Genomic DNA, 23,117 nt, shown 5'->3' on the forward strand with positions numbered 1-23,117 from the left:
CCAGTGACTTTATCCCATTCACCATCCTGCTTGTCCCCTCCCCTCCCCCGGCACACTCACCTTGCACCACTGGTCCTGAAACAGGGTGGGGGGGGGGTGAGCAGGTAACAGTGAGGAAACTGGAGAGCTCTTTAATCCTGGGTTACACTGCGTCAGTTTTGAATTGTGCATGAAGAGAAGTGACTTGTACTAAATATTTCTGGATTCTCTTATTCTTGGTCCACAGCCCAGGAACCTGATTTCTATATTTTAATGTTTATTACAGGGAAGTCTCTCTACGTGAAGAGATTGCATGAAACTCTGAAAATGAAGTTTACTGGGAAAAACGTGCCTCTCAAAATTATTCGACTGATTGACCCTCAGGTAGATGAGAACCAGGTCCTGGGCTCCCTGCTGCCTTTCCTGGGCGCCGAGTATCAGACGAGCCCCGTGATATTCCACCTGGACGTGACCTCCTCGGTGAGTGCCTGGGATTCCAGCCAGTGGCCATGTCCAGAAAGACACGGTGGCTCCTAGGTCCTGTCCTGCCTCCTTCCAAGCATAATAAATTTCTTTATCACCTGGCCAGTGTTGCTCAGGGGTTGAGTGTCAACCCATGAACCAGGAGGTCACGGTTCAATTCTAGGTCAGGACACAGGCCCGGGTTGTAGGAGTGATCCCCAGTGGGGGCCGTGCAGGAGGCAGCCGATCCATGATTCTCTCTCATCATGGACGTGTCTATCCCTCTTCCTTCCTCTCTTTGCAAGGAAAAAAATAAGAATTTCTTTATCATGTATTGATATTCAGTCCCATCGTGTTCAAGAACAGACTAAGGAGGTCCTCGGGGGCTGGTCTTTTGCTTAAATATTGGTGGCGCGTGTGATTCTCTCTCCAGGTGCAGGATGGGGTCTGGGCGTTTCTCTTCAAGCTCCTGGTGCTACAGTACTTAATGGACTCAAACGGGAAAATGTGGCTTCGGAGCCCGAGCCACTTATATGTCATCGAAATCCTGGAAGGGCAATCGGCGCTGCCTACGAGGTCTTCAAAGTTGGTGCGCACCCAGGGCCCTGTCCCATCAGGGTGGGTGGGCTCCTTCCTAAATGTTCGCCCCCCACCACCACCACCACCACTTGTGCCTTAGCCAGGCAGCAGAGTCTGGGTTAGTCAAGAAAAATCCATCCTTAGACTTACTTTTTTCAATGCATGGGATAAAAATAGTTTTATTAATTAGCAGCATCTTCAATTTGTTTGGACTCATGGTTGATGCTATGCCTCTGATGCACTAAACTCGCCCACTTGGCAGCACCACCTTTCCTGATGCAGCTGAGATGGGAAGGAGGCATTTGTCACATAAATTCCTTTCTTTTAAATTTTTTATATTCTCACCCAAAGATACATTTTTGTTGACCTGACAGAGAGAGAAACATTGATGTGAGAGAGAAAAATGGATTCTTGCCTCCCATATGCACCCCAACTGAGGCTCAAACCTGCAACATGGCTATTGCCCTGACCAGGAATCCAACCTGCAACCTTTTGGTGCACAGGACGGCATTCCAACCGACTGAGCCACAGCAGCGAGGCTGTCACATAAATTTCTTAACAAATTGAGCTTTATGCTCACACACTCACACATAATGGAAAGATTTGGTTTTGGGAGCTCAAGTGAAAGCACCTCCCGCTGGGACCGCAGCTTTGACAGTGCTGAGTGTGCAGGTGACAGGCACCTGTGCTGAGGGGAGTCTGCAGACATTGCTTCATGAAAAGTGGTTTTTCATGAAGGTTTGTCCAATAGAGACCATGTCGATAGTGCAAACACCAAAAGCATGTTTTTAGGGAATTATTTCGTAACCATTTTATTCACCTCTCTCCTTTCCAGAGGACACGTGTCCCCCCGTTCAGTCTTCTTGACATCTTCCCAAAAGTCACCTGCAGGCCCCCCAAAGAAGTGATCTACATGGAGCTGAGCCCCGAGCAGCACCTCGAGGAGCCGGGCATGGACCCCACAGAGTTCTGCAGCGAAACCTTCCAAAGACCTTTCCAGTATCTGAAGCGGTTCTATCAGAAACAGAACCTGGACACGTTCCAGTACCAGAAAGGCCGGGTGGAGGGCACCCCTCAGGAATGCCTGCAGCACCTGCTCTTCTACTGCGGGGTGCTTGACCCCTCCTGGGCGGAGCTCCGCAACTTCGCCCTCTTCCTGAACTGCCAGCTCAGGGACTGCGAGGCCTCCACCTTCTGTGACCCTGCGGTGGTTGGGGACATACTGAGGGGCTTCAAGAATTTTGTGGTGACGTTCATGATTTTCATGGCGAGAGACTTCGCCACCCCAACGCTGTGCATGTCGGATCAGAGCCCCGGGAAGCACGTGGTCACTATGGATGGGGTCACTGAGGAGGACATAGCCCCGTTCTCTCTCCGCCGGCGGTGGGAGTCGGAGCCACACCCGTACCTGTTCTTCAACGGGGACCACACGTCCATGACCTTCATTGGCTTCCACCTGGAGCCCAAGCAGAAGGGCACTTTGGATGCCATCGACCACGTGAGTAAGAAAGTGATCAAGAGGGATGTCATGAATAAGGACCTGTACCAGGCACTGCTGCGGCAGGGAGTGCCCTTCAATGTGGATTTTGACGTGCTGCCCAGGCACGAGAAACTAGAGCGGCTCTGCCTGGCACTGGGGATCCAGCAGCCCGTGGACCCTGACAACACATACGAGCTCACGACGGACAACATGCTGAAGATCCTGGCCATTGAGATGCGCTTCCGGAGCGGAATTCCCGTCATCATCATGGGGGAGACCGGCTGCGGGAAGACCCGGCTCATCCGCTTCCTCAGCGACCTGCAGCGCGGGGCCTCCAAGGCCAAGACCCTGCAGCTGGTCAAGGTCCACGGCGGGATGAGCGCGGACATGATCTACAACAAAGTCAAGGTGGCAGAGGCCCTCGCCCAACACAACAAGAGCAAATACGGGCTCGACACCATCCTATTCTTTGATGAGGCCAACACCACGGGCGCCATCAGCTGCATCAAGGAGGTCCTGTGTGACCACATGGTAGACGGGCGGCCGCTGGTGGAGGACTCGGGCCTCCACGTCATCGCGGCCTGCAATCCTTACCGGAAGCACTCCCCAGAGATGATTGCCCGCCTGGAGGCTGCTGGGCTGGGCTACCGGGTGCGTGCAGAGGAGACGGTAGAACGGCTGGGCTCCATCCCGCTGCGGCAGCTGGTGTACCGTGTCCACGCACTGCCACCGAGCCTGGTGCCCCTAGTGTGGGACTTCGGACAGCTGAACAACACCACGGAAAGGATGTACATCCAGCAGATCGTGCGGAGGCTGGTGGACACAACCACAATTGGCCCAGACAAGACGTGCGTGATCACCAACGTGCTTTACGCCTCCCAGTGCTTCATGCGGAGAGGAGAGAATGAGTGCAGCTTCGTTAGCCTCCGGGATGTGGAGCGCTGCATGAGAGTCTTCTGGTGGTTCTACGACCACAGCAAGATGCTTCTGTCCAAGCTGGACACCTTTCACAGCAAGCCTGGTGATAGCCCCGACAACTCCAAGAGAGACCCCGTGCTCTGGTCCCTGGTGCTGGCCGTTGGGGTGTGTTACCATGCCTCCCTGGAGAAGCAGGACGAATACCGCAGAGCCATCTGTAAGCTCCTCCCGCCGCCCTACGATAACAGCAAGACCATACTGGATGCGATTGTGCGGACGCAAGACCTCTTCCTGGAGAACGTATCTTTGAGGAAAACCATCGCCAAGAACTTAGCCTTGAAGGAGAACTTCTTCATGATGGTCATCTGCATTGAGCTGAAGATCCCACTCTTCCTGGTGGGGAAGCCTGGCAGCTCCAAATCTCTCGCCAAGACCATCATGGCAGAAGCCATGCAAGGCCCAGCTGCCCCCTCGGAGCTCTTCCAGAGCCTGAAGCAGGTCTACCTGGTGTCGTTCCAGTGCAGCCCGCACTCCACCCCTCAGGGCATCATGGGCACCTTCAAGCACTGCGCCCGCCTGCAGCAGGGCCGGGACCTGGAGCAGTATGTCTCTGTCGTGGTGCTGGACGAAGTGGGCCTGGCCGAGGACTCGCCCCAGATGCCACTCAAGGCCCTGCACCCACTGCTGGAAGACGGGTGCATTGAAGATGACCCCGCCCCCCACAAGAAGGTGGGCTTCATCGGCATCTCCAACTGGGCCCTGGACCCCGCCAAGATGAACCGGGGCATTTTCGTGTCCCGCGGCAGCCCCAGCCAGAGGGAGCTCATAGAGAGCGCCCGAGGGATCTGTGCATCTGAGCCCCTTGTGCAAGAGAGAATCCAAGGGTACTTCCAGCCCTTGGCCAGCGCCTACGAGGCGGTGTGCGCGAAGCAGGACAAGGAGTTCTTTGGGCTCAGAGACTACTACAGCCTCATCAAAATGGTCTTTGCCGCCGCAAAAGCTTCTAACAGGACGTTCTTCCCGCAAGATATTGCACAGGCCATCCTTCGGAACTTCAGTGGCAAAGACGAGATCCAGGCCCTGGACATTTTCTCTGACCACTTGCCAGAGGTGAAGCTCACCGCAGAGGTCAGCACCTTGCAGCTGATCCAGCAGAACCTGTTCGGTGACCTTCCAAGGGCGCCAGGCACGGGGCCAGAGGACTCGGAGTCCCGCTACCTGCTGGTGCTGACCAGGAACTACGTGGCCTTGAAGATCCTGCAGCGGATGCTCTTCGCTGAGGACCAGCAGCCCGAGATCATCTTCGGGTCCAGCTTCCCGCGGGACCAGGAGTACGCGCAGATCTGCAGGAACATCAACCGCGTGAAGATCTGCATGGAGACGGGCAAGATGGTGGTGCTGCTCAACCTGCAGAACCTCTATGAGAGCCTCTACGACGCCCTCAACCAGTACTACGTCTACCTCGGGGGCCAGAAGTACGTGGACCTGGGCCTGGGGACCCACCGGGTCAAGTGCCGGGTGCACCCCGACTTCCGCCTCATCGTCATCGAGGAGAAGGACGTCGTCTGCCAGCAATTCCCCATCCCCCTCATCAACCGGCTGGAGAAGCACTACCTGGACCTCAACACTGTCCTGGAGAAGTGGCAGAAGGACCTTGTGGAGGAGCTCAAGGCCTGGGTGGACAAATTCATCGACTTCAAGGCAGTGCAGGATTCCACCCGGCACACCCGGTACAGCCCTCCTGACGTCTTCATCGGCTACCACGCAGACACCTGTGCCTCGGTGGTGCTCCAGGTCGTCGAGAGGGTTGGGCCTGGGGCCCCGAGCCACGAGTGTTACCATAAGGTCCTAGAGGACGCCAAGCTGGTGCTGCTGGACTGTGCCACACCCGATGCTGTGGTCCGGCTCAGCACCTCCCCCCTGGGCCAGTTTGCTGCACAGTCCCTGTCCCGAGAATACTATTATGGGCAGCAGCACAACTCCTTTGCAGACTTCCTGCAGGCTCACCTCCGTGGGTCGAGTCCGAAGTGCCACACCTTCTTCACAGAGGTGATTCTCTCCCTACAGTTTTACCCTCACCCTCTTTCACTTCAGAGTCCTTGATCACTGGTGTAAAAAATGAAAGGTTCTCCTCTAGTCCATGTCTAGGAATCAGAAAGGGATAGATTGAGGTTTTTTTAAATATATACTTTTATTGATTTCAGAGAGGAAGGGAGATAGATAGAAGCATCAATGATGAGAGAGAATCATGAATCAGCTGCCTCCTGCCCACAACTCTGGCATGTGCCCTGACTAGGAATAGAACCCTGACCTCCTGGTTCATAGATTGATGCTCAATCACTGAGCCACACCAGCTGCAAAGTATGTTGAGACTTTTGCTTCCTCTTCATGTTACATGTGAAGAGACCCAGATATGTATTAAAGTTCGGTCTCACTGCAATTTGGGTGCCAATGTCTGTGCAGCACTTCGTGTGGACAGGAACCTCAGCACAGGAAGCACCACATTGAGGACTTGTGCTCAGGCACTGGGAATGTACCCCATTGTTGTCCTTGCTCAGCATACCATGTAAGGTGGACAGACAGACTCATGAACCCGTGCCATTCGTTCCAGAATGTTTTCCCCAGGCAAAGAGGGGCAACACAGATCAGGTTGAGGTCAGATGGGATCTTCTTTTTTTGTTAATCCTCCCCCAAGGATATTTTCTCCATTGATTTTCAGACAGAAGGGGAGGGGGAGAGAGAGAGAGAAACATCAACATGGGACACATCAATTGGTTGCCTCCCACACTCACCCCGACTGGGGTGGGTATGAACCTGCAACCAAGATATGTGCCCTTGACCGAAATTGAACCTGCAAATCTTTGGTCCATGGGCCAATGCTTTAACCACTGAGTAAACCAGCTAGAAACAGGCAGTGCTGGGGCTGACCAGCAGACTCTGAGAGATGGATGAATGATTACTCTGACACATGTTTATGTGAAAGAGAGGACTAAGGGACTGCCTGGCTAAAGGAACCAGACAGCTCTGTTCACCTGCCTCCTTAGGCTTTTATTATAGCAACAGCTTGAACCAAAAATAACTGTTAGATACTATCAGCAGGGTGAGTATCCTTGAGAAGACACATGCGTCTGCAGTGTCCTTTGAGCAAGGACGTTCTGAAGTCTAAATATAAAGATTCCACTAAAACACCTGGGGGCTCAGACTTGTTTGGAAAAGTCAAGGCAGGGTCTGCTGCCTTTGACAAGGTCCCCCTACAGGTCCCTGACCTTTTGGAGAGTCCTCCTTGCAGACTTTCCAACCAAGTCCCATACTTCCCCACAAGGCAGGATTTTCTTTAAGAGGTGGCCCCCACAGGGATTGGGAATTGTGGTTGGGAAAGTATCACAGTCGAAGGTGTCAAGGTGAGAAACAGCTGAGCCTGTACAGGAGATCAGGAGTGGTTCATTGATGGAGCCTAATGCGCAAAGCCGGGAGTGCTGAGAGGTGGGGTGAGCGACTATTGGAGAGACTTCACGGAGGGCCTTGTTGGCGGCACTGAGAGTTTGATCTTTCCTGTGGGAGGGGAGTGATGGAGAGATGTGTGCTGACATGGGGGAAGGTGTGATGAGAGACTAACATAGAAAAGGCACACCAGTGGGGAGGCTGCTGTGAGTGTTCAAAGTAAATGATGACGGCTAGAAAGGAGTAGTTAGGAATACATTGGCAGAGTGAACGGTTGATCCCGTATAAGGGCTGCGGGAGATGGAGGAGTCTGGGGATGATTCCCGGGTTCTTCCTTGGATGGCCAGAGGTCTGGTTAATCACAATAGAGGATCCTGGAATGAGCAGCGAGTTGCGGGGGCGGGGAGGAACAGAGGTAAATTCCACTTGGTGCCCCTGTCAACCCAGGAGGATGTGACTGTCATGCAATTGGATGTAGAAGCTCAGTGGGAAGGCCAGCCTAGAGACAGGGGATTTGGCAGCTGCCAGATCAGCATTCCCATAATGAGCATTGGTTGCACTACGCGGTGTGACCCAGTGGCATGGAGAATTGCTGGTAGCCATGCAAAAGAAGGGGCGTCATCAGCTAACTCCATCTGAAAGTATGAAGCAAGGTTGCCAGGGAGGAAATGCCATTTGTGTTGAGCCCTAAGGGATAGTTACACTTTCCAGTAAGGACCAAAGCAGGAAGACGCCTGAGTCTGGGAAGGAGACTCCGTCTTCGGGACAGGGTGTCTTCTCTCCACTGCCTTCTGATCCTGGGTTCTGTTCCCCTCAGCACTGCCTTGTTTTTAAAAACTCTGGGTTTGGGTTCTTTTCTGTCTGTGCCAGCAGCACCGTGCTAGCCCATAAGAGGTACTGGCTGAACATACTTGCGTTTCCAGGATCTAACCCTAGGAGACGTGCAAATAGTTTGCATTCCATGACCTTGCAGATTACTACTTTCTCCAGACTGCTCACCAGTCACGACTGTGAGATGTTGGAATCGGAAGTGAACGACAGGGCTCTGAAACCCATGATCCTGTCACTGCAGCAATTTGACACCAAGCACTCATTCCTCAAAGAAGTTCGGTGAGGTCCCCCGGCTGCCCTCCCTCTGGGCTCCGTCCTCAGCTCTGGCCACATCGTATGTCATTTGTGTGGCTGGAGTGACCACGGTGCTGTCAGCAGCGCTGGGTAATGAACATGAGGACCCGGGACTCAGAAAAGGACACTTGTTAAATCCTCCAGAGTCCCTGTCACCGCTGTTGTCTTCTGGGTGGGCATCCTTCTCTGAAACCTGGTCCTCGGGTCTCCTTAGGCAGTGTTTATTGGGGTTTATTTTTTCCCCGCTGGGTTGCCCACTCACTTTGTAGAAGAGAATCCCGCCTGAATAGTTTAATAGTAGCCCTTATAGTTCCCATAGTTCTGGGGTCGGGGGAGGAAAGGGAGGGCTTTATCATCCCTTTTTAGGATAGAGAAATAACTTGTGTAATTTCTCTTTTTTTCAGAAACTGTTTGACAAGCACAGCCACACGTAAGATCCTCATCATCCAGACAGATTTTGAGGACGGTGTTCACAGTGCCCAGCTCATCGCCTCGGCTAAGTACGTTTTGTTCTTTTTGGAAAGCACCTAAAGGATTTCTTCCCTGAAGACAGTACAGGATCATAATACACATAGAAATAAAAATAAAACTGGCTCTCCCTTTTCATTTTTCCAATCATGGACTAGAGAAACTGAAAAAAGAGAAGCAAAAGGGAGGAAAGGCTAAGAACAATACCAAAATGGAGAAACGCAAGAAGTATAAATGGAACATAAATAGGATATAAACGAATATCCTAGAAACATGGGTTTGCAGACATGTTTTGGTCATGATTAGCTTTAAATGATACAATTTGAATGTATTGCAAGGTCAAGGACAGGAACAGGATGGAAATGATTTCATTTGTATTTCTTGGATTTTTAAATAGTGTTTGTCAGGTAAATATGATGCCTTCAGAATTGTGTTCCTGTTACTTTGTGTCATGGCTCTTTGGCCACTGGTTGTCTGACCATGGAATCTTGCTTCTTGAAATGCAAAGTCCCTCTAGACTTGCCTTCGGTGGGATGAGGGAAGCCATCGTGGATCCCAGAGTAGAGTTTATGATCCATAAGAAATGCCCCTCCAAAGCTGAGGGACACAGGGATGGGGGACAAAATTCTCCTTCTTAGAGAACGTGCCCTCATTCTCTAGGAAAAGAGATAATCACAAGGGCGACGTTTATTTAAAACTGAAAGAAGAGAGACCCTGAGCTTCAACCTGCCAGCTCCTAGGACACCCTCCAGCTACTTCGCAACTTCGGTTTTGTGTATTGGCTTTGTTTTTGCTGCTTCAATTTGTTTTGGTTTTGCTTGTTTGTTTTAAAAAAATAGGTATTCTGCTATAAATGAAATCAACAAGATACAAGGAAATAAGGCCTGCATCTTTGTCTATTTCATCACAAAACTGTCCCGGATGGAAAGTGGAACGTCCTATGTGGGATTCCACGGAGGTAGGAAAAACAAATTAGTAAATGTGGTTACATAAGTCCCGTTTGAGTTATTTCTAGCTCGGTCCTAGGGTATACAAGTCTGAAATTAGAATATTAGTGTTACTCCCAACAATATTCATTTCAGATGAGATTAAACTTGTTACTGCTGATTCCAACTAAAAACACCCATCTTTGGACTTGCTGCTCAGCACATAGAATTTTCTGTATTAACTTGTAATCTCTCCATCAGTGTCTTAGGTTCCTCAGCATTTACTTTTTTGTTGTTGTTATTTGTTTTTGTCTTTTTCTTTTTGTTTAATCCTGATCCAAGGATGTTTTTTCCCAATTAATTTCTAGAGAGAGTGGAAGGGAGAGAGGGAGGGAGAGAAAGAAACATCAACGTGAGAGAGACACATTGATTGGTTGCTTCCACACCGACCCGGACCCTGGGGCTGGGAGTCAAGCCAGCAACCCTTCGGTCCTTGGGCTGATGCTCTAACTACTGAGCAACTGGCAAACAAATGGGAAATGCAGAGAAGGTATTTCCAACGCACCTGTGATGAACACACTGATACTTTATGCCTGTTTTGGGGTGAGGAGGAATGCTATCTTAAATCAACCTCCCTCTCTCCCTCTCTCCATCCTTCCTGCCTCTCCTGACAAATGGCTCACCAGGTATTTATGATGTGAGAAAGTTGGTCTTCTAGAACCAGCAAATGTGATTTACTTTAATAATTCCATAGACAATGGGAGGCCTCCCTGCCAGTGCCCCCGGCCCTGTACTGACCGCGGCTCCACAGGTAGAACACCAAACATATAAAAGGTCCACCAGCTCGGGCTGCCTTTCCACATCAGGTATTTCCGTCTGGCATGGATTTCTGGTTGAGAAGCTGAGATGCAGGCTGGGCCAAGGGTTTAGGCTCCAGGACACAAGTCTCTCACTCAGCAGCTGTGTGTCGCTGCCGGCACCAGCAGCATGTCCCTGCTTCTGGCTGAAGGACACGCGGAGACTCGGGTGGCTTTGCCTCTGCAGGGCTGTGGCAGTCCGTGCACATCGATGACCTCCGGAGATCCACGACCATGGTCTCAGATGTGATGCAGCTGCAGGAAGTGACCATCAGCCAGCTATTTGACCCTGAGTGTATGCCCCGGGAATGCCCTGGGGGCGTGGGAGGGCAGGTGTGGTGGCCAACCGTGTCAGGAGTACCTCTGCCTGTGAGCTTTGGGAACAGGGCCCCTGTGTGTCCTGCCCCGAGTCCTCACCCCCACCCCTCAGCAGGCAGTATTTCACCAGAAATGGTGGGTCTGGTGGAGCGGACGGAGCAGCGGTGAGTGCCTGTGGCCTGTGCCACTTTCTGTTCCTACATCAGCCTCAGAGCATGGGACCCAAGCAGAGGACCCCTGAGGGGTGGACCTGAGGCTGAGCTGCGTGCCTGGGCCTCTCCTTGGGAGCCACTGTAGTCAGGAGCCAGGAAACAGCTCACAGGCATAGCGCCAGCACCCAGCAGTCAGTGGCTGGACGGTGTTGCTTCTGTTGCAGCCGAGGTGGGATGCGAGGCCAGACATGGCCAAGAGGAGGCGATGGGAGTGGAGACCAATGAACCCGGGCCCACGGCTGCTGTGGACATGGAGACAGTGGACATGGAGATGGACAGTCCAAAGGCCCGGAGAGGCCACGTGAGTGCAGCTGTCTCGTATCCCGGGCCTCCGGGAGCTGCGGGCGCCCTGGGAATCTGAGGAGTACAGGGTCGCGGGCAGATCAGCCCAGCACTTCTTTCCTCCACGCTGTGCATGCAGATGCAATACAGGACAGGGTCCGACGTGGGCTCTTCCTGCGTCTCCCGGATGAGTCCTGAGCACACGTGGTCCCCTCGCAGGAGTTCTGAGAGGAGCCGGGCAGGGGAACAGGGGGAACTGTGGCCAGGATGTGTCCCCCGCCGCCCCTCGCCACCCCCGTGGGCCCTGGGGACCTATTTCCAGCTGGGCCTGCCTGTGCGCAATGACTAACGGAAGCTCAGTTGTGTCGCCACAGACGCAGGCCCTGGACTGTGACAGCCTTCTGCGCAGCTGCATCCAGAGCGCGGTGGGCCTCCTGCAGGACCCAAGCGAGCGCAGCCAGCGCAACGTGAGGCGCGTGGAGATCCTGCTCGGCCTCCTCAGTGAGGACGCAGACAACGCGTGCAAAGGTGAGTCCCTGGGACCCCCGCTTGGCTTTTCCACAAGCAGGCCCTCCCGCTGGGCCCTCCCAAGCTGCTCCAGTCCTGGCCTGGCTGCAGGGAGGCCGCTCCGCTACAGGGGGCTGGGCGGCACTGCAGGCCCAGCACAGGTCCTGGCGTGAGGCCAATGGCGTCCCCTCTGCCGCGTTACAGCCTCCTTCTCACGGGTGGCCAAGGTGCGCATCCATGACTTGCTGCGGCAGCAGGAGGAGAGCTGTGTGTTCAGCAGGAAGGAGTGGGTTGTGCAGGAGGCCTCCAACCCTGACGCCCTGCAGGAGGCAGGCACCTTCAGGTACCTGATCAAAGACACGAGGGATGCAAGTGGCGGTGGCAGGCAGATGGGTGACACAGGCAGGCAGGTGACAGGAAGCGAGCAGGTGACAAGCAGATGGGTGACAGGCAGCTGGCGGGTGACAAGCAGCTGGAGGTTGACAGGCATATGAGTGACAGGCAGCTGGCGGGTGACAGGAAGGTCTGCTCACATCCTACCTCCTCCCTTGCCCCCTACCCCCAATGTCAGGGTGCCCTACATTTCTTTCTCTGAGCAATTCAAAGTGGTCTTTTTTTGAAATATATTTTTATTGATTTTAGAGAGAAAAGGAGAGGGAAAGAGAGATAGAAACATCAATGATGAGAGAGAATCATTGATGGGCTGCCTCCTGCATGTCCCACACTGGGGATTGGGCCTGCAACCTGAGCATATGCCTTGATGGGAAATTGAACTGTGACATCCTGGTTCATAGGTCGATGCTCAGCCACTGAGCCACACTGGCCAGGCTCAGATTGCTCTTTTTTCTTTTTCCAAAAATGTACGTGATGGTCTGGGTGGCTGTTATGTGGGGGTTTGCCGACTCATCTCTCTACGTGTGTGTGTGTTTATGCCTGTTCTTACACTGTTGCCAGCAAGTCAGGAGCCCTGGAGGCAGACGCTGTTTCAGGTTATTGAATGAAGGTGATGTGTGCAGGGAGGGGAGAGAAACTACTTTCTCAGACCTGAGCTTGAGGTTATTTGATAACAACAAAAGCAAGATGTTGGGGAATTCACTTTGTGCCCAGGGTCCTTTGTCCATAAAGCCCCTTTTTTGGGACCAACCCCAAGTGACCTGTGTGGCCCAGGGGTGGCATGGGCCTGGACCTCAGGGGCAGGGCTCTCACCTTGGGCATCCCTGTGGCCCTCAGCTCCGTCCTCTGTGAATGGAGGTTTTACTCACCCACAGCCCCTCAGGGCCCAGCCTCCACCACTCTGCTGGGTTTGGCTCTGGGCATATAGGCAGGAGAGGCTAGGACACAGTCCGTGGGGGATAGCAAATGGCAGCTAAGCAACGTGATTGCTTAAGAAATTAAGCAATCCTTAATTTCTTGCCTAGTTATACTTTCTGAGTAAGGAATTTTATAAGCTATGAACCTAGTAAGATTTTCATTTCCCTTGGCTGCACCTATGGACTTTACTAAATACTTAATTTCACACAAATACTTCTTAAGGCTGTGGTTTCAGGGCCCCCCTTCCACACGCACTGCAGTTCCTCAGCTTCCCCATTGCCAGGCACTCAGTGGGGTCGGGCAGCCCACCTCTCGCAGCTCTGCTGTTCGCTGCAGTGTTGGGACTGGCCCATCTCAGCCTGTGGTCAGGGCAGGTCAAAGCCTCATGCATTTGACTCGCCTCTGTCAGATGTCAGGTGTCAGACAGAACTCTGGAGCCAGCTGGTCCCTGACCTCAGCCTTGGGGGCGAGCTGCTCACCATCCATGTGTTTGAGACCAAAGTCCTTCCTTTGTCCCCTCGGGATTAAAGTCCAAATCCTGGTGATCCTGCTTGGGTTTTCCTGACTCCAGAGCCCACAGCCAGCCTGCCCATCCAGGTGCCTTCCCCGCAGCAGCCAGGGTTTACCTTTTAATGAATTATAGTTTATTATATAGAAACATATTTATAACAAGGTAATGTAGTTCATACACACAAACAATCAAAGGTATATGGCAATACTCACATCTAATGGACAAATCCACCAGGGACAAATGCTAACTCGGGGGTAGCCGTGTGCTTTTCCACTATGGTCCCTCTCACCCAGACCGGGATCCCCCCTCGCCCCCCTGCTGCAGGCACGCCCTCTGGAAGCGGATCCAGGGCGTGGTGACCCCTCTCCTGGCCAGCATGGTGTCCGTCATCGACAGAGACAGCAACCTGGAACTGCTGGCCAAGCCTGACGCTCCGGCCTGGACACAAGAGCTTTGGATGTTTATTTTCAATGATGTTAACCTGCTGAACATCCCTCTCATGACGAAGGATGCCAGGTGAACGCAGGCTTGCTTTCCGTGGTGGGGGAGCTCCAGCGTGGTGGCAGCCTGACTTCAGAGTCGCACTGGAGTCAGCACCCCTCGCAGCCCGAAGGGCTCAGAGAGCCGTGACTTTCTGAGATGCCTGTGCCTCCTTCACCAGCAGGTCACAGCTGGTGTCGCCAGCACCAGCATACGCATAAAGAAGCTGCCAGGGCACTGCAGCTCGGCCGGTGCGCTTCTGGGCCTCCACTACTCCGTGGGGCCTGCTCCTGTGCGACTCGGGCTCAGCTGGTTTCCCAGAAGCTTCTCGCTTGCATCTTAGGGGCTTCGATTCTGGGGCGTACTGTTAATAAAGTAGAGTACATGGGATTTGGAATCCGGTGGAGACACTGTTGGTCCTGAGACGGACCCTCTCCCAGTCATAGTCCATCTGCAGGGGGCACGGCAAGGTCCTAGCTCCCCAAGACTTCGGCCAGCCTGCGTGCGTGACCCCTCCCTGCCCTGGTCTGTGTTTGGGGGTGTCCATAGCCTCCAGAGACCAGTCTCCAGGAAAGAGGAGCACGGTGGCTCCTGCCTGCATCTCAGCGACATCTCACCACCCATGCTTTCGGCCCTCACTTGAAGGTCCAAGAGCGACATGGCCCACATCCTGGTGCAGAGCCACACACACGGCCTGGAGGAGGTCTGCGGCGCCGTCCCTTTCAGCTGGCGCATCCGGGACTATGTGGAGGAGCTGTGGCTGCAGGCACAGTACATCTCCAAGGCCACAGGTGCGCCGGGACTGGTGGGGGCAGGAAGCGAGCCCGCTCCATCCTGAACAGTGAGGGCCTGGGACTTGGGAGGTGTCGCCGGCAAAGAGAGCACAGGGCCTGCGTCTGGGCAGCTGTCCAGGCCCCTCCTGAGCCCCCAGCACCGGGATATGCTCTCAGCGTCCCAGGAAATCCAATAGTCACCTTCGTAATGAACTAATCTTCTCAAAGTGGACGCACAAGTACTCCTTTAAGAAATACAGGTCGAGCCCTGGCCAGTGCTCAGTGGTTAGAGCTCAGCCCACTGACCAAAGGGTCTCGGGTTCAATTTTCAGTCAAGGGCACATACCTTGGTGGTAGGTTTGATTCCTGGCCCTGGTCAGGCATCTAGGAGGCAACCAATGAATGTGTCTCTCTCACATCAATGTTTCTCTTTCTCTCCCCCCTCTTCCTCCATCCCTTCTACTCTCTCTAAAAATCAATGGAAACAATACCCTCAGGTGAGGATTAACAAAAAAACAAAAAATACAAGCCAAGACACTTGAAGATGAGGTTACTTTTCTAAGTAAGCACCCTGCCACTCTTTCTGAGCAAACTGGAAACAGGAAAGAGTATTTCTCTCTTCTGGGGCCACACCCCCACCCACCCTGCTATGCCAGGGAGCATGCCACGTGGGACAGTGCCCTGTCCCTAGACAGTGGATCTTTGTGGTTTGAGCAGCAGGTGAGCCCCACCCCTGGGTTCCTGCACTTGTCCCGACTTCACAGGCATGTGCTTGGTCTGCCTCAGGTTGTCTAATCCCTTCAAGGTTTGTGAGGCGGTTTGTAACTGAAATTATTTTTTAATATATTTTTATTGATTTCAGAAGGAAGAGAGAGGGAGAGGTAGAAACATACATGATGAGAGGAGTCACTGATTGGCTGCCTTCCGCCTGCCCCACACTGGGGACTGAGCCCGCAACCCGGGCAAGTGCCCTGACCAGGAATTGAACCCTGACCTCCTGGTTCATAGGTTGATATTCAACCCGCCGGGCTGTGACTGAAATTTAACATTAATTCTGCCTTTGTGTCTGTCGTTGCCCTAAAAATATCTAAAGCATCTAGAAATGACCTCAGAGTAGATCGCCCAGTGTCCTTCAAGGTCCTGTTTAGAGTAGACCCTTCCCTACTGTATCAGTCAGCAGAGCGGCGGGCCCACCCATAGAGGCCGTGCCCCGGGGGAGGGAGGGAGAACGTGGCCTGGCCCTCACCCCCCACTCTTTGGGCCCCTCCGCAGGACCGGAACCGGTAGGGAAGCTGGTGGAGATCTTCCCACAGACCCCGCTGGGCCGCTTCCTCGCCCGGCTGCGTGTAGAGGAGCGGCAGGAGCTGCTGCGGTCCTACCTGAGGGACTTCCTGCTCCTGACCATGCAGGTGTCCACGTGGCCAGAACTGGAGGTGAGTGCGGACACTGGGCCACGGCCCGGCTGCGGACACGGAGCTGCGGGCAGAGCGTGTTCTCGGCACACCGTGGGTGCCACCTAGCCACTCCCTCAGCCCCTGGAACTGCTGCTTTTCAATGCTTAGTTTCTCTTGAAGAAAATTAAGTAAACGTTTAACTGACCATTACAATGGAAAGATGAACATCTTTTAAACGTTTGTACATAAAAAAGGAAAGGGACATATTTGAGGAGCACATATAACCAATATGATTAATTAATAAACTATTCTTAGGAATCAATAAGGAAATCCCCCAACTTTTAAAAATGAAAATTATGCCTGGCCAGTGTGGTTCAGTGGTTGAGTGTCGACCTATGAACCAGGAGGTCACAGTTCGATTCCTTGTCAGGGCACATGCCCGGGTTGCAGGCTCGATCCTCAGTAGGGGGCGTGCAGGAGGCAGCCTATCCATGATTCTCTCTCATCATGGATGTTTCTGTCTCCCTTTCTCCCTTCCTCTCGGACATCAATAAAAATATATTTAAATAAAATAAAGTGTATTTGTGTGTGTCTGTGTGTAGCTGTGTGTGTAACTGTGTGTGTCTGGGTGTGATTTACAAACACACCCTGAAAGCCTGTCTCCCCCCAGTTCCTGCAGATGGCTCTGTGGTCCTGCGTCCAACAACTGAGGGTGGGGAGCCCTGAGCAGGAGCTCTCCCTCCCGTGGGTGCACTGGGCCTACCAGCATTTCAGGGTCCGGCTCCAGAACTTCTCCAGAATCTTGACTATCCACCCCCCAGTTCTAGACAGCCTGGCAGCAGCTGCCCGGAGCCAGGACTTGGCTGGACCTGAGATGGTAGGTGCCTTCTGGGGACAGGTAGTGCTTGGCCAGGGCTGGACCTTCCTGAAGGGAGGGCGGGGAGGCTGGCAGTCAAGCTCCAAATGCGAGGCTCCTGCATGAGGCACATGCATCGCGGGATTCAGACGTGAGACACATCCAGTAAGTGCCCTCTGCATCCAGGACAGTGAAGATGGGGCTGGGAGCCGGCCTCCGGGCCTCCGGGCCTCTGGCATGAGACCTAGCGCCACCACAGGGGCTGGGCAGCAGCTGAGTCCCCGCTCACCCTCCACAGACCCTGGACGCCTGGGCAGCCATGGCCTGCACAGAGCTGCTGACCAGGGAACTCCTGAAGCCTAGCCCCCAGGCGTGGCTGCGGGCGGTGAAGAGCCTGGCAGTGCCCCTGCAGCTGCTCTGCTCTGAGGGCTACGTGCAGGGCCCGGGGAGCAGGGCCAGCGGCCTCATCGGAGAAGTCAGGTGAGCTTCCCACCTTCCACTCCTGTCCACAGTAGCCCGCTGAGTCCGGGAGAAGGACACAGGTGCCGGCATGGAGGAGCCCCTTCCTCCTTCCCTCCTTACATCTGTGGAGCCCTCCCCACGCCAGGCTGCACGCTGGTGCTGGAGACCCCGGGAAGAAGAGAAAACCGCATTCCGGGTGTGCAGGGATGAAGGGGGACAGAAAGGCAAGCAGGAATACTGTGGCCACGGGGCACCCGGAAAGGACCCCAAGCAAGATAGGGAGAGCAGGACGACAGGGTGGGCGGCACAGCCAGGGCAGTCGCCCAGGGGATACACATTCTGTGCTGGTCTTAGGGGCACAGAGGGACTCACCAGGCACAGGCTGAGCCCAGCATGTGTGACATCGAGTTACATTCCCACGAGGTCCAGGGGAGACGAAGTGGTACAGGTCGGGCTCACAGCACAGGGCGCACCCAGGCCCCCTTCGCCTGCACCCAGGCCCCCTCCCTCTGCACCCGGATCCGTGGCCTGTCCCCCAGTCCAGTGCCCCTCGTGGTGTCTCAGGCTCCTTTGTCAGAGCTGAGCAGGCCACCCTCCTGACAGAGGCCAGTGGACTCGCATCTTCTCTGTTGCCCTCTTCGTGGAGCACGTGCTCCTGGGGACCGAGGACCACTCGCCCGAGCTGCACACGCTGCTGACCGATTATGTCTTCTCTCTGGACAAGGTGAGGTGATGGTCTGTGTGTCTGAGAGGGAGAGGGACCCAGGTATGACTTCAGCACCACAAGGTTGTCTAAAGTACAAAGGGCAGAGACCTCCCCACACAGGCCATGCGGAGAATGAGGGGAAGGCAGAGCTCCGCCCAGGCTGCCAGGGGAACCCAGACCAGCCCCCTGACCACTTGCCAAAAATTGGGAACATTCTAAAAGCCCAAGAGCAGAAAACAGGGAATTGGTAAGCCCATCAGATGGTGCCAGTTACCGAGAGTGAGCGGGACCTGCGCAGGTTGCAGAAGCTGGGGGCAGAGTGATAGAATGTTTCAGCCACGTCTTAAGGGATCACAGGATCTTCTGTTCTCCCTGGGGAGGGGAGGCAACTGATCAGTGTTCTCTCTCATCATGGATGTTTCTCTTTCTTTCCCTTTCCCTTCTCTCGGAAATTATATATATATATAAATGCCCTGGCCGGTTTGCTCAGTGGTTAGAGTGTGGCCCCACAGACTGAAGGGTCTCAGGTTTTATTCTGGTCAAGGGCACGTACCTCGGTTTTGGGTTCGATCCCCAGCACTGCTTGGGGCATGTATGGGAGGCAACCAATAGATGTGTATCTCTCACATCAATGTTTTTCTTTCTCTCCCTCCCTCTTCCTCCCTCCCTTCCACTCTGTCTGAAAACCAATGAAAAAATATCCTCAGGTGAAGGTTAAAAAGAATGTCGTCTCGAAGAGCATTCAGAGATAGTGACACACACACCAGGCCTCACCCAGCAGACGGACAGGACGGTGCTGACCACACATGTCTGCTGGCTGGCAGGGGGGGTGTCGGCACCTGGACTGGCTGACCCTCCCTTCCTCGCTGCTGACCCTCTTCCTGATCCCTGCTTTCCCCACCAGTGTCTGCAGGGGAACTCAGACATCAAGACCCTCCGCCCGTTCTCGGCGGTGATGGCCACTCTCCGTGAGTGTAAGGACCGGGCCAGCAAGACCTTCACCCGGTGAGCTCCCCGGCGGCCCCGAGGGAGGGAAGTCGGACCCTCTGGGTTCCTAGGGTCTCCCTGCTGGCATCTCCAAGCCAGCGCTGACCACCACCCTGGGTCCTAGGTTCGGGGTCCAGTCATGCCCCGTCTGCCTGGGTGACCCACGCAGCCCGGTCTGCCTGCCCTGCGACCACGTGTTCTGCCTGGACTGCATCAGGCGGTGGCTCACCCCCGGGCAGATGACCTGCCCCCTGTGCCTGACTGAGCTGCCCGACGGCTTCTCCCCCAAAGTTTCCCAGGAGACAAGGTAAAACAGTGTTTATTTTCTCTCAAGAAAGCTTTTTTCTACCATCTTAGAAATATAAGTCCATTAACCTTAGAGATCCTGAGGGGGGGCTGTCCCAGGAGAGACAGTGGACCTTCATAAACACCTGCTGTCTCAGAATCACTGTCTCCCCAAGGCACATGTGTGTAGATGTGGGGGCAGTGACGTTAGAGGAGATAAACCAGGAAGTCAGGTCATAGGCAGCTGCACAAGAGGCCCACCCACAATGTGGGTGGTTTACCCTCACACTGTGTCCCTGCCACCCTGCACTGGGACCTGAGGGGGAGCAAGCTCTGATGGCCACGTGCCTGCGGACAGGTCGCTGAAGTCAGCAGGAGCCCAGGGGCTTTGCCCGCTCTACCCAAGGAAAGGCTTGGCTTCCTTCCCCCTGGGGCCTCTCAGACACACCCACAGGACATTGGAGTGTGGCGGGCTGGTCCGGACGCTCCAAAGTGTTCCTGGGGAGAGAGGAGCGCACACTTTTCCAGACCGGCTCTAATCGATGGGGGAAGTTACGTCTCTGTATTTTAAAAATCAAAATGCCGGCCACATCCCAGGCACTGTGCGTGGAGGGAAATCCAGCCCCCCCTACAGCCTTTGACTGTGGTTTCCTGTCCCTAAGGGTTGCCATCGAGCAGCACGCCCGCTTCCGCCACTTGTGCACCAGCTTCTTCGTGGACCTGGTGTCTACCTTGTGCTTCAAAGACAACTGCCCCCCAAGCAGGGACGTGGTCCAGGAACTGTTGTCCCTGCTCTTCGTGGAGAAGACACTGCTCAGAGATGCACCCCAGAGTATGTGGCTTCCTGCCCGCAGACCAGGGGTGGGAACCGCTTTTCTGCCGAGGCCATGTGGGTGGTTATAACATCATTCGTGGGCCATACAACATTATCCACTCAGCCCAGCCAGCACGGCTCAGGGGTTGAGCATCAGCCTATGAACCAGGAGGTCATGGTTCAAATCTGGCTCAGGGCACATGCCCAGGTTGCAGGCTCTGTCCCCAGTGTGGGGCGTGCAAGAGGCAGCCAATGAATGATTCTCTCTCATCATTGATGTTTCTATCTCTCTCTCCCTCTCCCTTCCTCTCTGAAATCAACCAAAAAATATTTTTAAAGAATTATCTGTTTAAAAATTAGCCTGCCTTATTTAGTCAAACATTTAATTAACTCACCCCTAATGCCTTGGCAGGCCCAGACCAAATGCTTTCGAGGGCCTTATACGGCCCGAGGCCGGACGTCCCCACCCCTGCTATAGACCTCCCAGCCCTGTCCTCATCCCACACACCTGTCTGAGGTGCAGGTGGCTCACTGTCTCTCTCTGGTTTCAGGGCACTGTGAACACACCAAGTCCCTGTCCCCATTTGACGACATGGTGGACAAGACGCCCGTCATCCGCTCGGTGGTCCTGAAACTGCTCCTGAAGTACAGGTCAGCAAGGCAGCCAGAAAGCCCAACTGCTTCTCTTCGTCGCTGTTGCTTCCTTCAGGAGGAGTCCCCATGCAGAGGAGGCTCCTGCAGTGACAGAGCCTGCCTTATTTCTCTGTGTCAGATGCGTGTTGGAGGCAGAAGGCAAATGGCAGTCAGCACAGCCACAAGGCTTTGCTGGGGACAAGAAAGCGGGGGCGGGGGGCGGCGGCAGAGGGGGTGTAAGGGCTCAGAGAGGGACTCGGCGGGGACTCCTGAGTCAGGGGCCTGCGGGCTGATCCCGGGCCACAGGTGTATGATGTTTAGGAAGGTAACCGGACTCTCCCCCACCCTCTCTGTCCCTCTAAGTTATGTTTTGGCTCCTAAACGCCTATGATTCTATCTATGGATAGAGAGGCCACAGTTTTAGAAAATTCTCCGGGAGCGCTCTGTGCTCAGAGGCTGCGGTCGGGCCCTGGGTGCACAGCCCGACTTCTGATGGACACAGTGAGGAAGGTTCTGACAGAAACAACCATTTCTGAGTTCAGTGTCCAAAAGCAGACTCAGAGCAGAGATGTGATTTGCATGCACACAGGCCTGCTGGGTCCTTGTCCACGGACCCAGTGTTTTCCTTTTCTTTAGTCCTCATTTCTGTGAAACAGGATTCCTACAGGATTTTCAAATAAAATGCCCTTAAGAGGCATTTTATTACAGAGCCAGCGTCTTGCTATGCTTTTATGATATATAAGCAAGGAGATGAGGAGAACCTCTTTGGATGTTCTGTGATTTCACTAGCTTTGATAAACGTGTGAAATCCGCATTCCCTGAACCCTTTGCTTAGAGAAGTGTGAATGCAGGCACTGATGTACGTGCGTCTTGATGCGGTGTGGACATATTCACAGGGGTAGAAATCGACCCCAACAGGGCATACGCTCCGTCCTGAGACAGGTAGACACTGACCATTACAGAACTCGTTTTAAGATAAAAATCTAGAGACATAAGACATACTTAAATCTGCATTGTCTGCAGGACGTACTGGCTGCTATCACTGGTTCTCTTTTGCAGTCAAGTATTTCTGTGTTACGAGCTGATGTGGACAGGCCTACGGTTACTGGTGGACATGTAGACATCAGCTCTCTGGCTGATGGGTGTGACACAGTCGCCAAGCCCTGCTGAGCCCCACCCCACCCCTGGCTGTACCACTGGGTGCTTGTGCTGATCGGCTATAGTGGTTCTCAAAGTGCGGGGGTTCAGAATTATTTCTTAAACAATACAAAGATACTTTGCCTTTTTCAATACGTTGGATATGCAACGATGTTACTGCAGCAATGATGGTGTTTTATATTCTTCCAATATTGTACCAAAACATTTTCAATAAAATCATGTTACATACTATATGTATGTATGTATATACTATGTTAAAAATATTTTTTATTGATTCCAGAGAGGAAGGGAGAGGGAGAGAGAGAAAAACATCAATGATGAGAGAGAATCATTGATCGGCTGCCCCTGCACATCCCCTACTGGGTATTGAGCCCACAACCCGGGCATGTGTCCTGACCGGGAATCAAACTGTGACCTCCTGGTTCATAAGTCAACACTCAACCACTGAGCCACACCAGCTGGGCTGTATATACTATCTATATGGGCAGATTGAGAGATAAGTAGGTAGCTACTTTTTTTCTTTTTGGCACAATGAATTTTCGGACCTGAGATGAGCAGGTCTTCTCTCCACAGCTTCCCTGAGGTGAAGGACTGCATTCAGGACCACCTATCCCAGCTGGAGCAGAAGCCATTCCTGGCTGAGGACAAGACAGAGCTCTATGTGCTCTTCAGCAGCTGCCTGGAGGTGAGCTCATGCCCCCAGTGCATTTCCTTCCGACCCTGTGAACCACGTGGCTTATGCGATGGAAAAGTGCTTCTGAAAATCCTCAGAACATGATTGTAGTCGGTGAGATTGTGTTCCGTGCAGAAACAGAAGGTCTCAGAAAGGTCGCTTTGCCCTCGGTAAGCGTCTGTATTGGCAGTTGTGTGCGTGAGGGAACAGCCTGGAAGAACACACCACTGGTGCTGGCAGTGCTGAGCTCCAGCGGAACTGTGGACTTAGCTCAGGGACTATGAATAGCTTTCAGTTTCATTCCCTTCGTATTTTTGTTACTTTCTAAAATTTTATAGTGCATATGAAAAATGTAGATCATACACCATTTTTTCCTCATAGGTTTTCTCTGTCCCCTATTTCTTGCCTCTAAAGTAAAAAGGAATAATAGTTTTCCATGATCCAAAAATTTACACTCAAACCTACAACATTCTTTATCCCTCCTTTATCTCCAAGGTGCACTGGAAATTTTGGAGGGTTG

At 53.5% G+C, this 23,117-nt stretch overlaps 1 protein-coding gene across 1 annotated transcript in view; it reads left to right on the forward strand.

Annotated features, from left to right (window-relative positions):
• Window positions 1–265: 265 nt before the first annotated feature.
• LOC102248092 (E3 ubiquitin-protein ligase RNF213) overlaps window positions 266–23,117 on the forward strand; it is a gene marked incomplete at both ends in the record, with an annotated part of 29,386 nt that continues 6,534 nt past the window's right edge. Inside the window, 21 exons of the mRNA XM_014535584.1 lie at window positions 266–459; window positions 875–1,030; window positions 1,856–5,467; window positions 7,833–7,969; window positions 8,389–8,484; window positions 9,292–9,410; window positions 10,423–10,530; window positions 10,930–11,066; window positions 11,422–11,575; window positions 11,759–11,897; window positions 13,701–13,892; window positions 14,502–14,647; window positions 15,902–16,062; window positions 16,694–16,900; window positions 17,178–17,359; window positions 17,945–18,065; window positions 18,952–19,052; window positions 19,159–19,341; window positions 19,982–20,151; window positions 20,685–20,784; window positions 22,498–22,609. Coding sequence (XP_014391070.1) covers window positions 266–459; window positions 875–1,030; window positions 1,856–5,467; window positions 7,833–7,969; window positions 8,389–8,484; window positions 9,292–9,410; window positions 10,423–10,530; window positions 10,930–11,066; window positions 11,422–11,575; window positions 11,759–11,897; window positions 13,701–13,892; window positions 14,502–14,647; window positions 15,902–16,062; window positions 16,694–16,900; window positions 17,178–17,359; window positions 17,945–18,065; window positions 18,952–19,052; window positions 19,159–19,341; window positions 19,982–20,151; window positions 20,685–20,784; window positions 22,498–22,609 — 6,527 coding nt within the window. The remainder of the gene's footprint in view (window positions 460–874; window positions 1,031–1,855; window positions 5,468–7,832; window positions 7,970–8,388; window positions 8,485–9,291; window positions 9,411–10,422; window positions 10,531–10,929; window positions 11,067–11,421; window positions 11,576–11,758; window positions 11,898–13,700; window positions 13,893–14,501; window positions 14,648–15,901; window positions 16,063–16,693; window positions 16,901–17,177; window positions 17,360–17,944; window positions 18,066–18,951; window positions 19,053–19,158; window positions 19,342–19,981; window positions 20,152–20,684; window positions 20,785–22,497; window positions 22,610–23,117) is intronic.

The sequence above is a fragment of the Myotis brandtii genome, unplaced genomic scaffold (assembly GCF_000412655.1).
Source record: "Myotis brandtii unplaced genomic scaffold, ASM41265v1 scaffold1463, whole genome shotgun sequence".
NCBI lineage: Eukaryota > Metazoa > Chordata > Mammalia > Chiroptera > Vespertilionidae > Myotis > Myotis brandtii.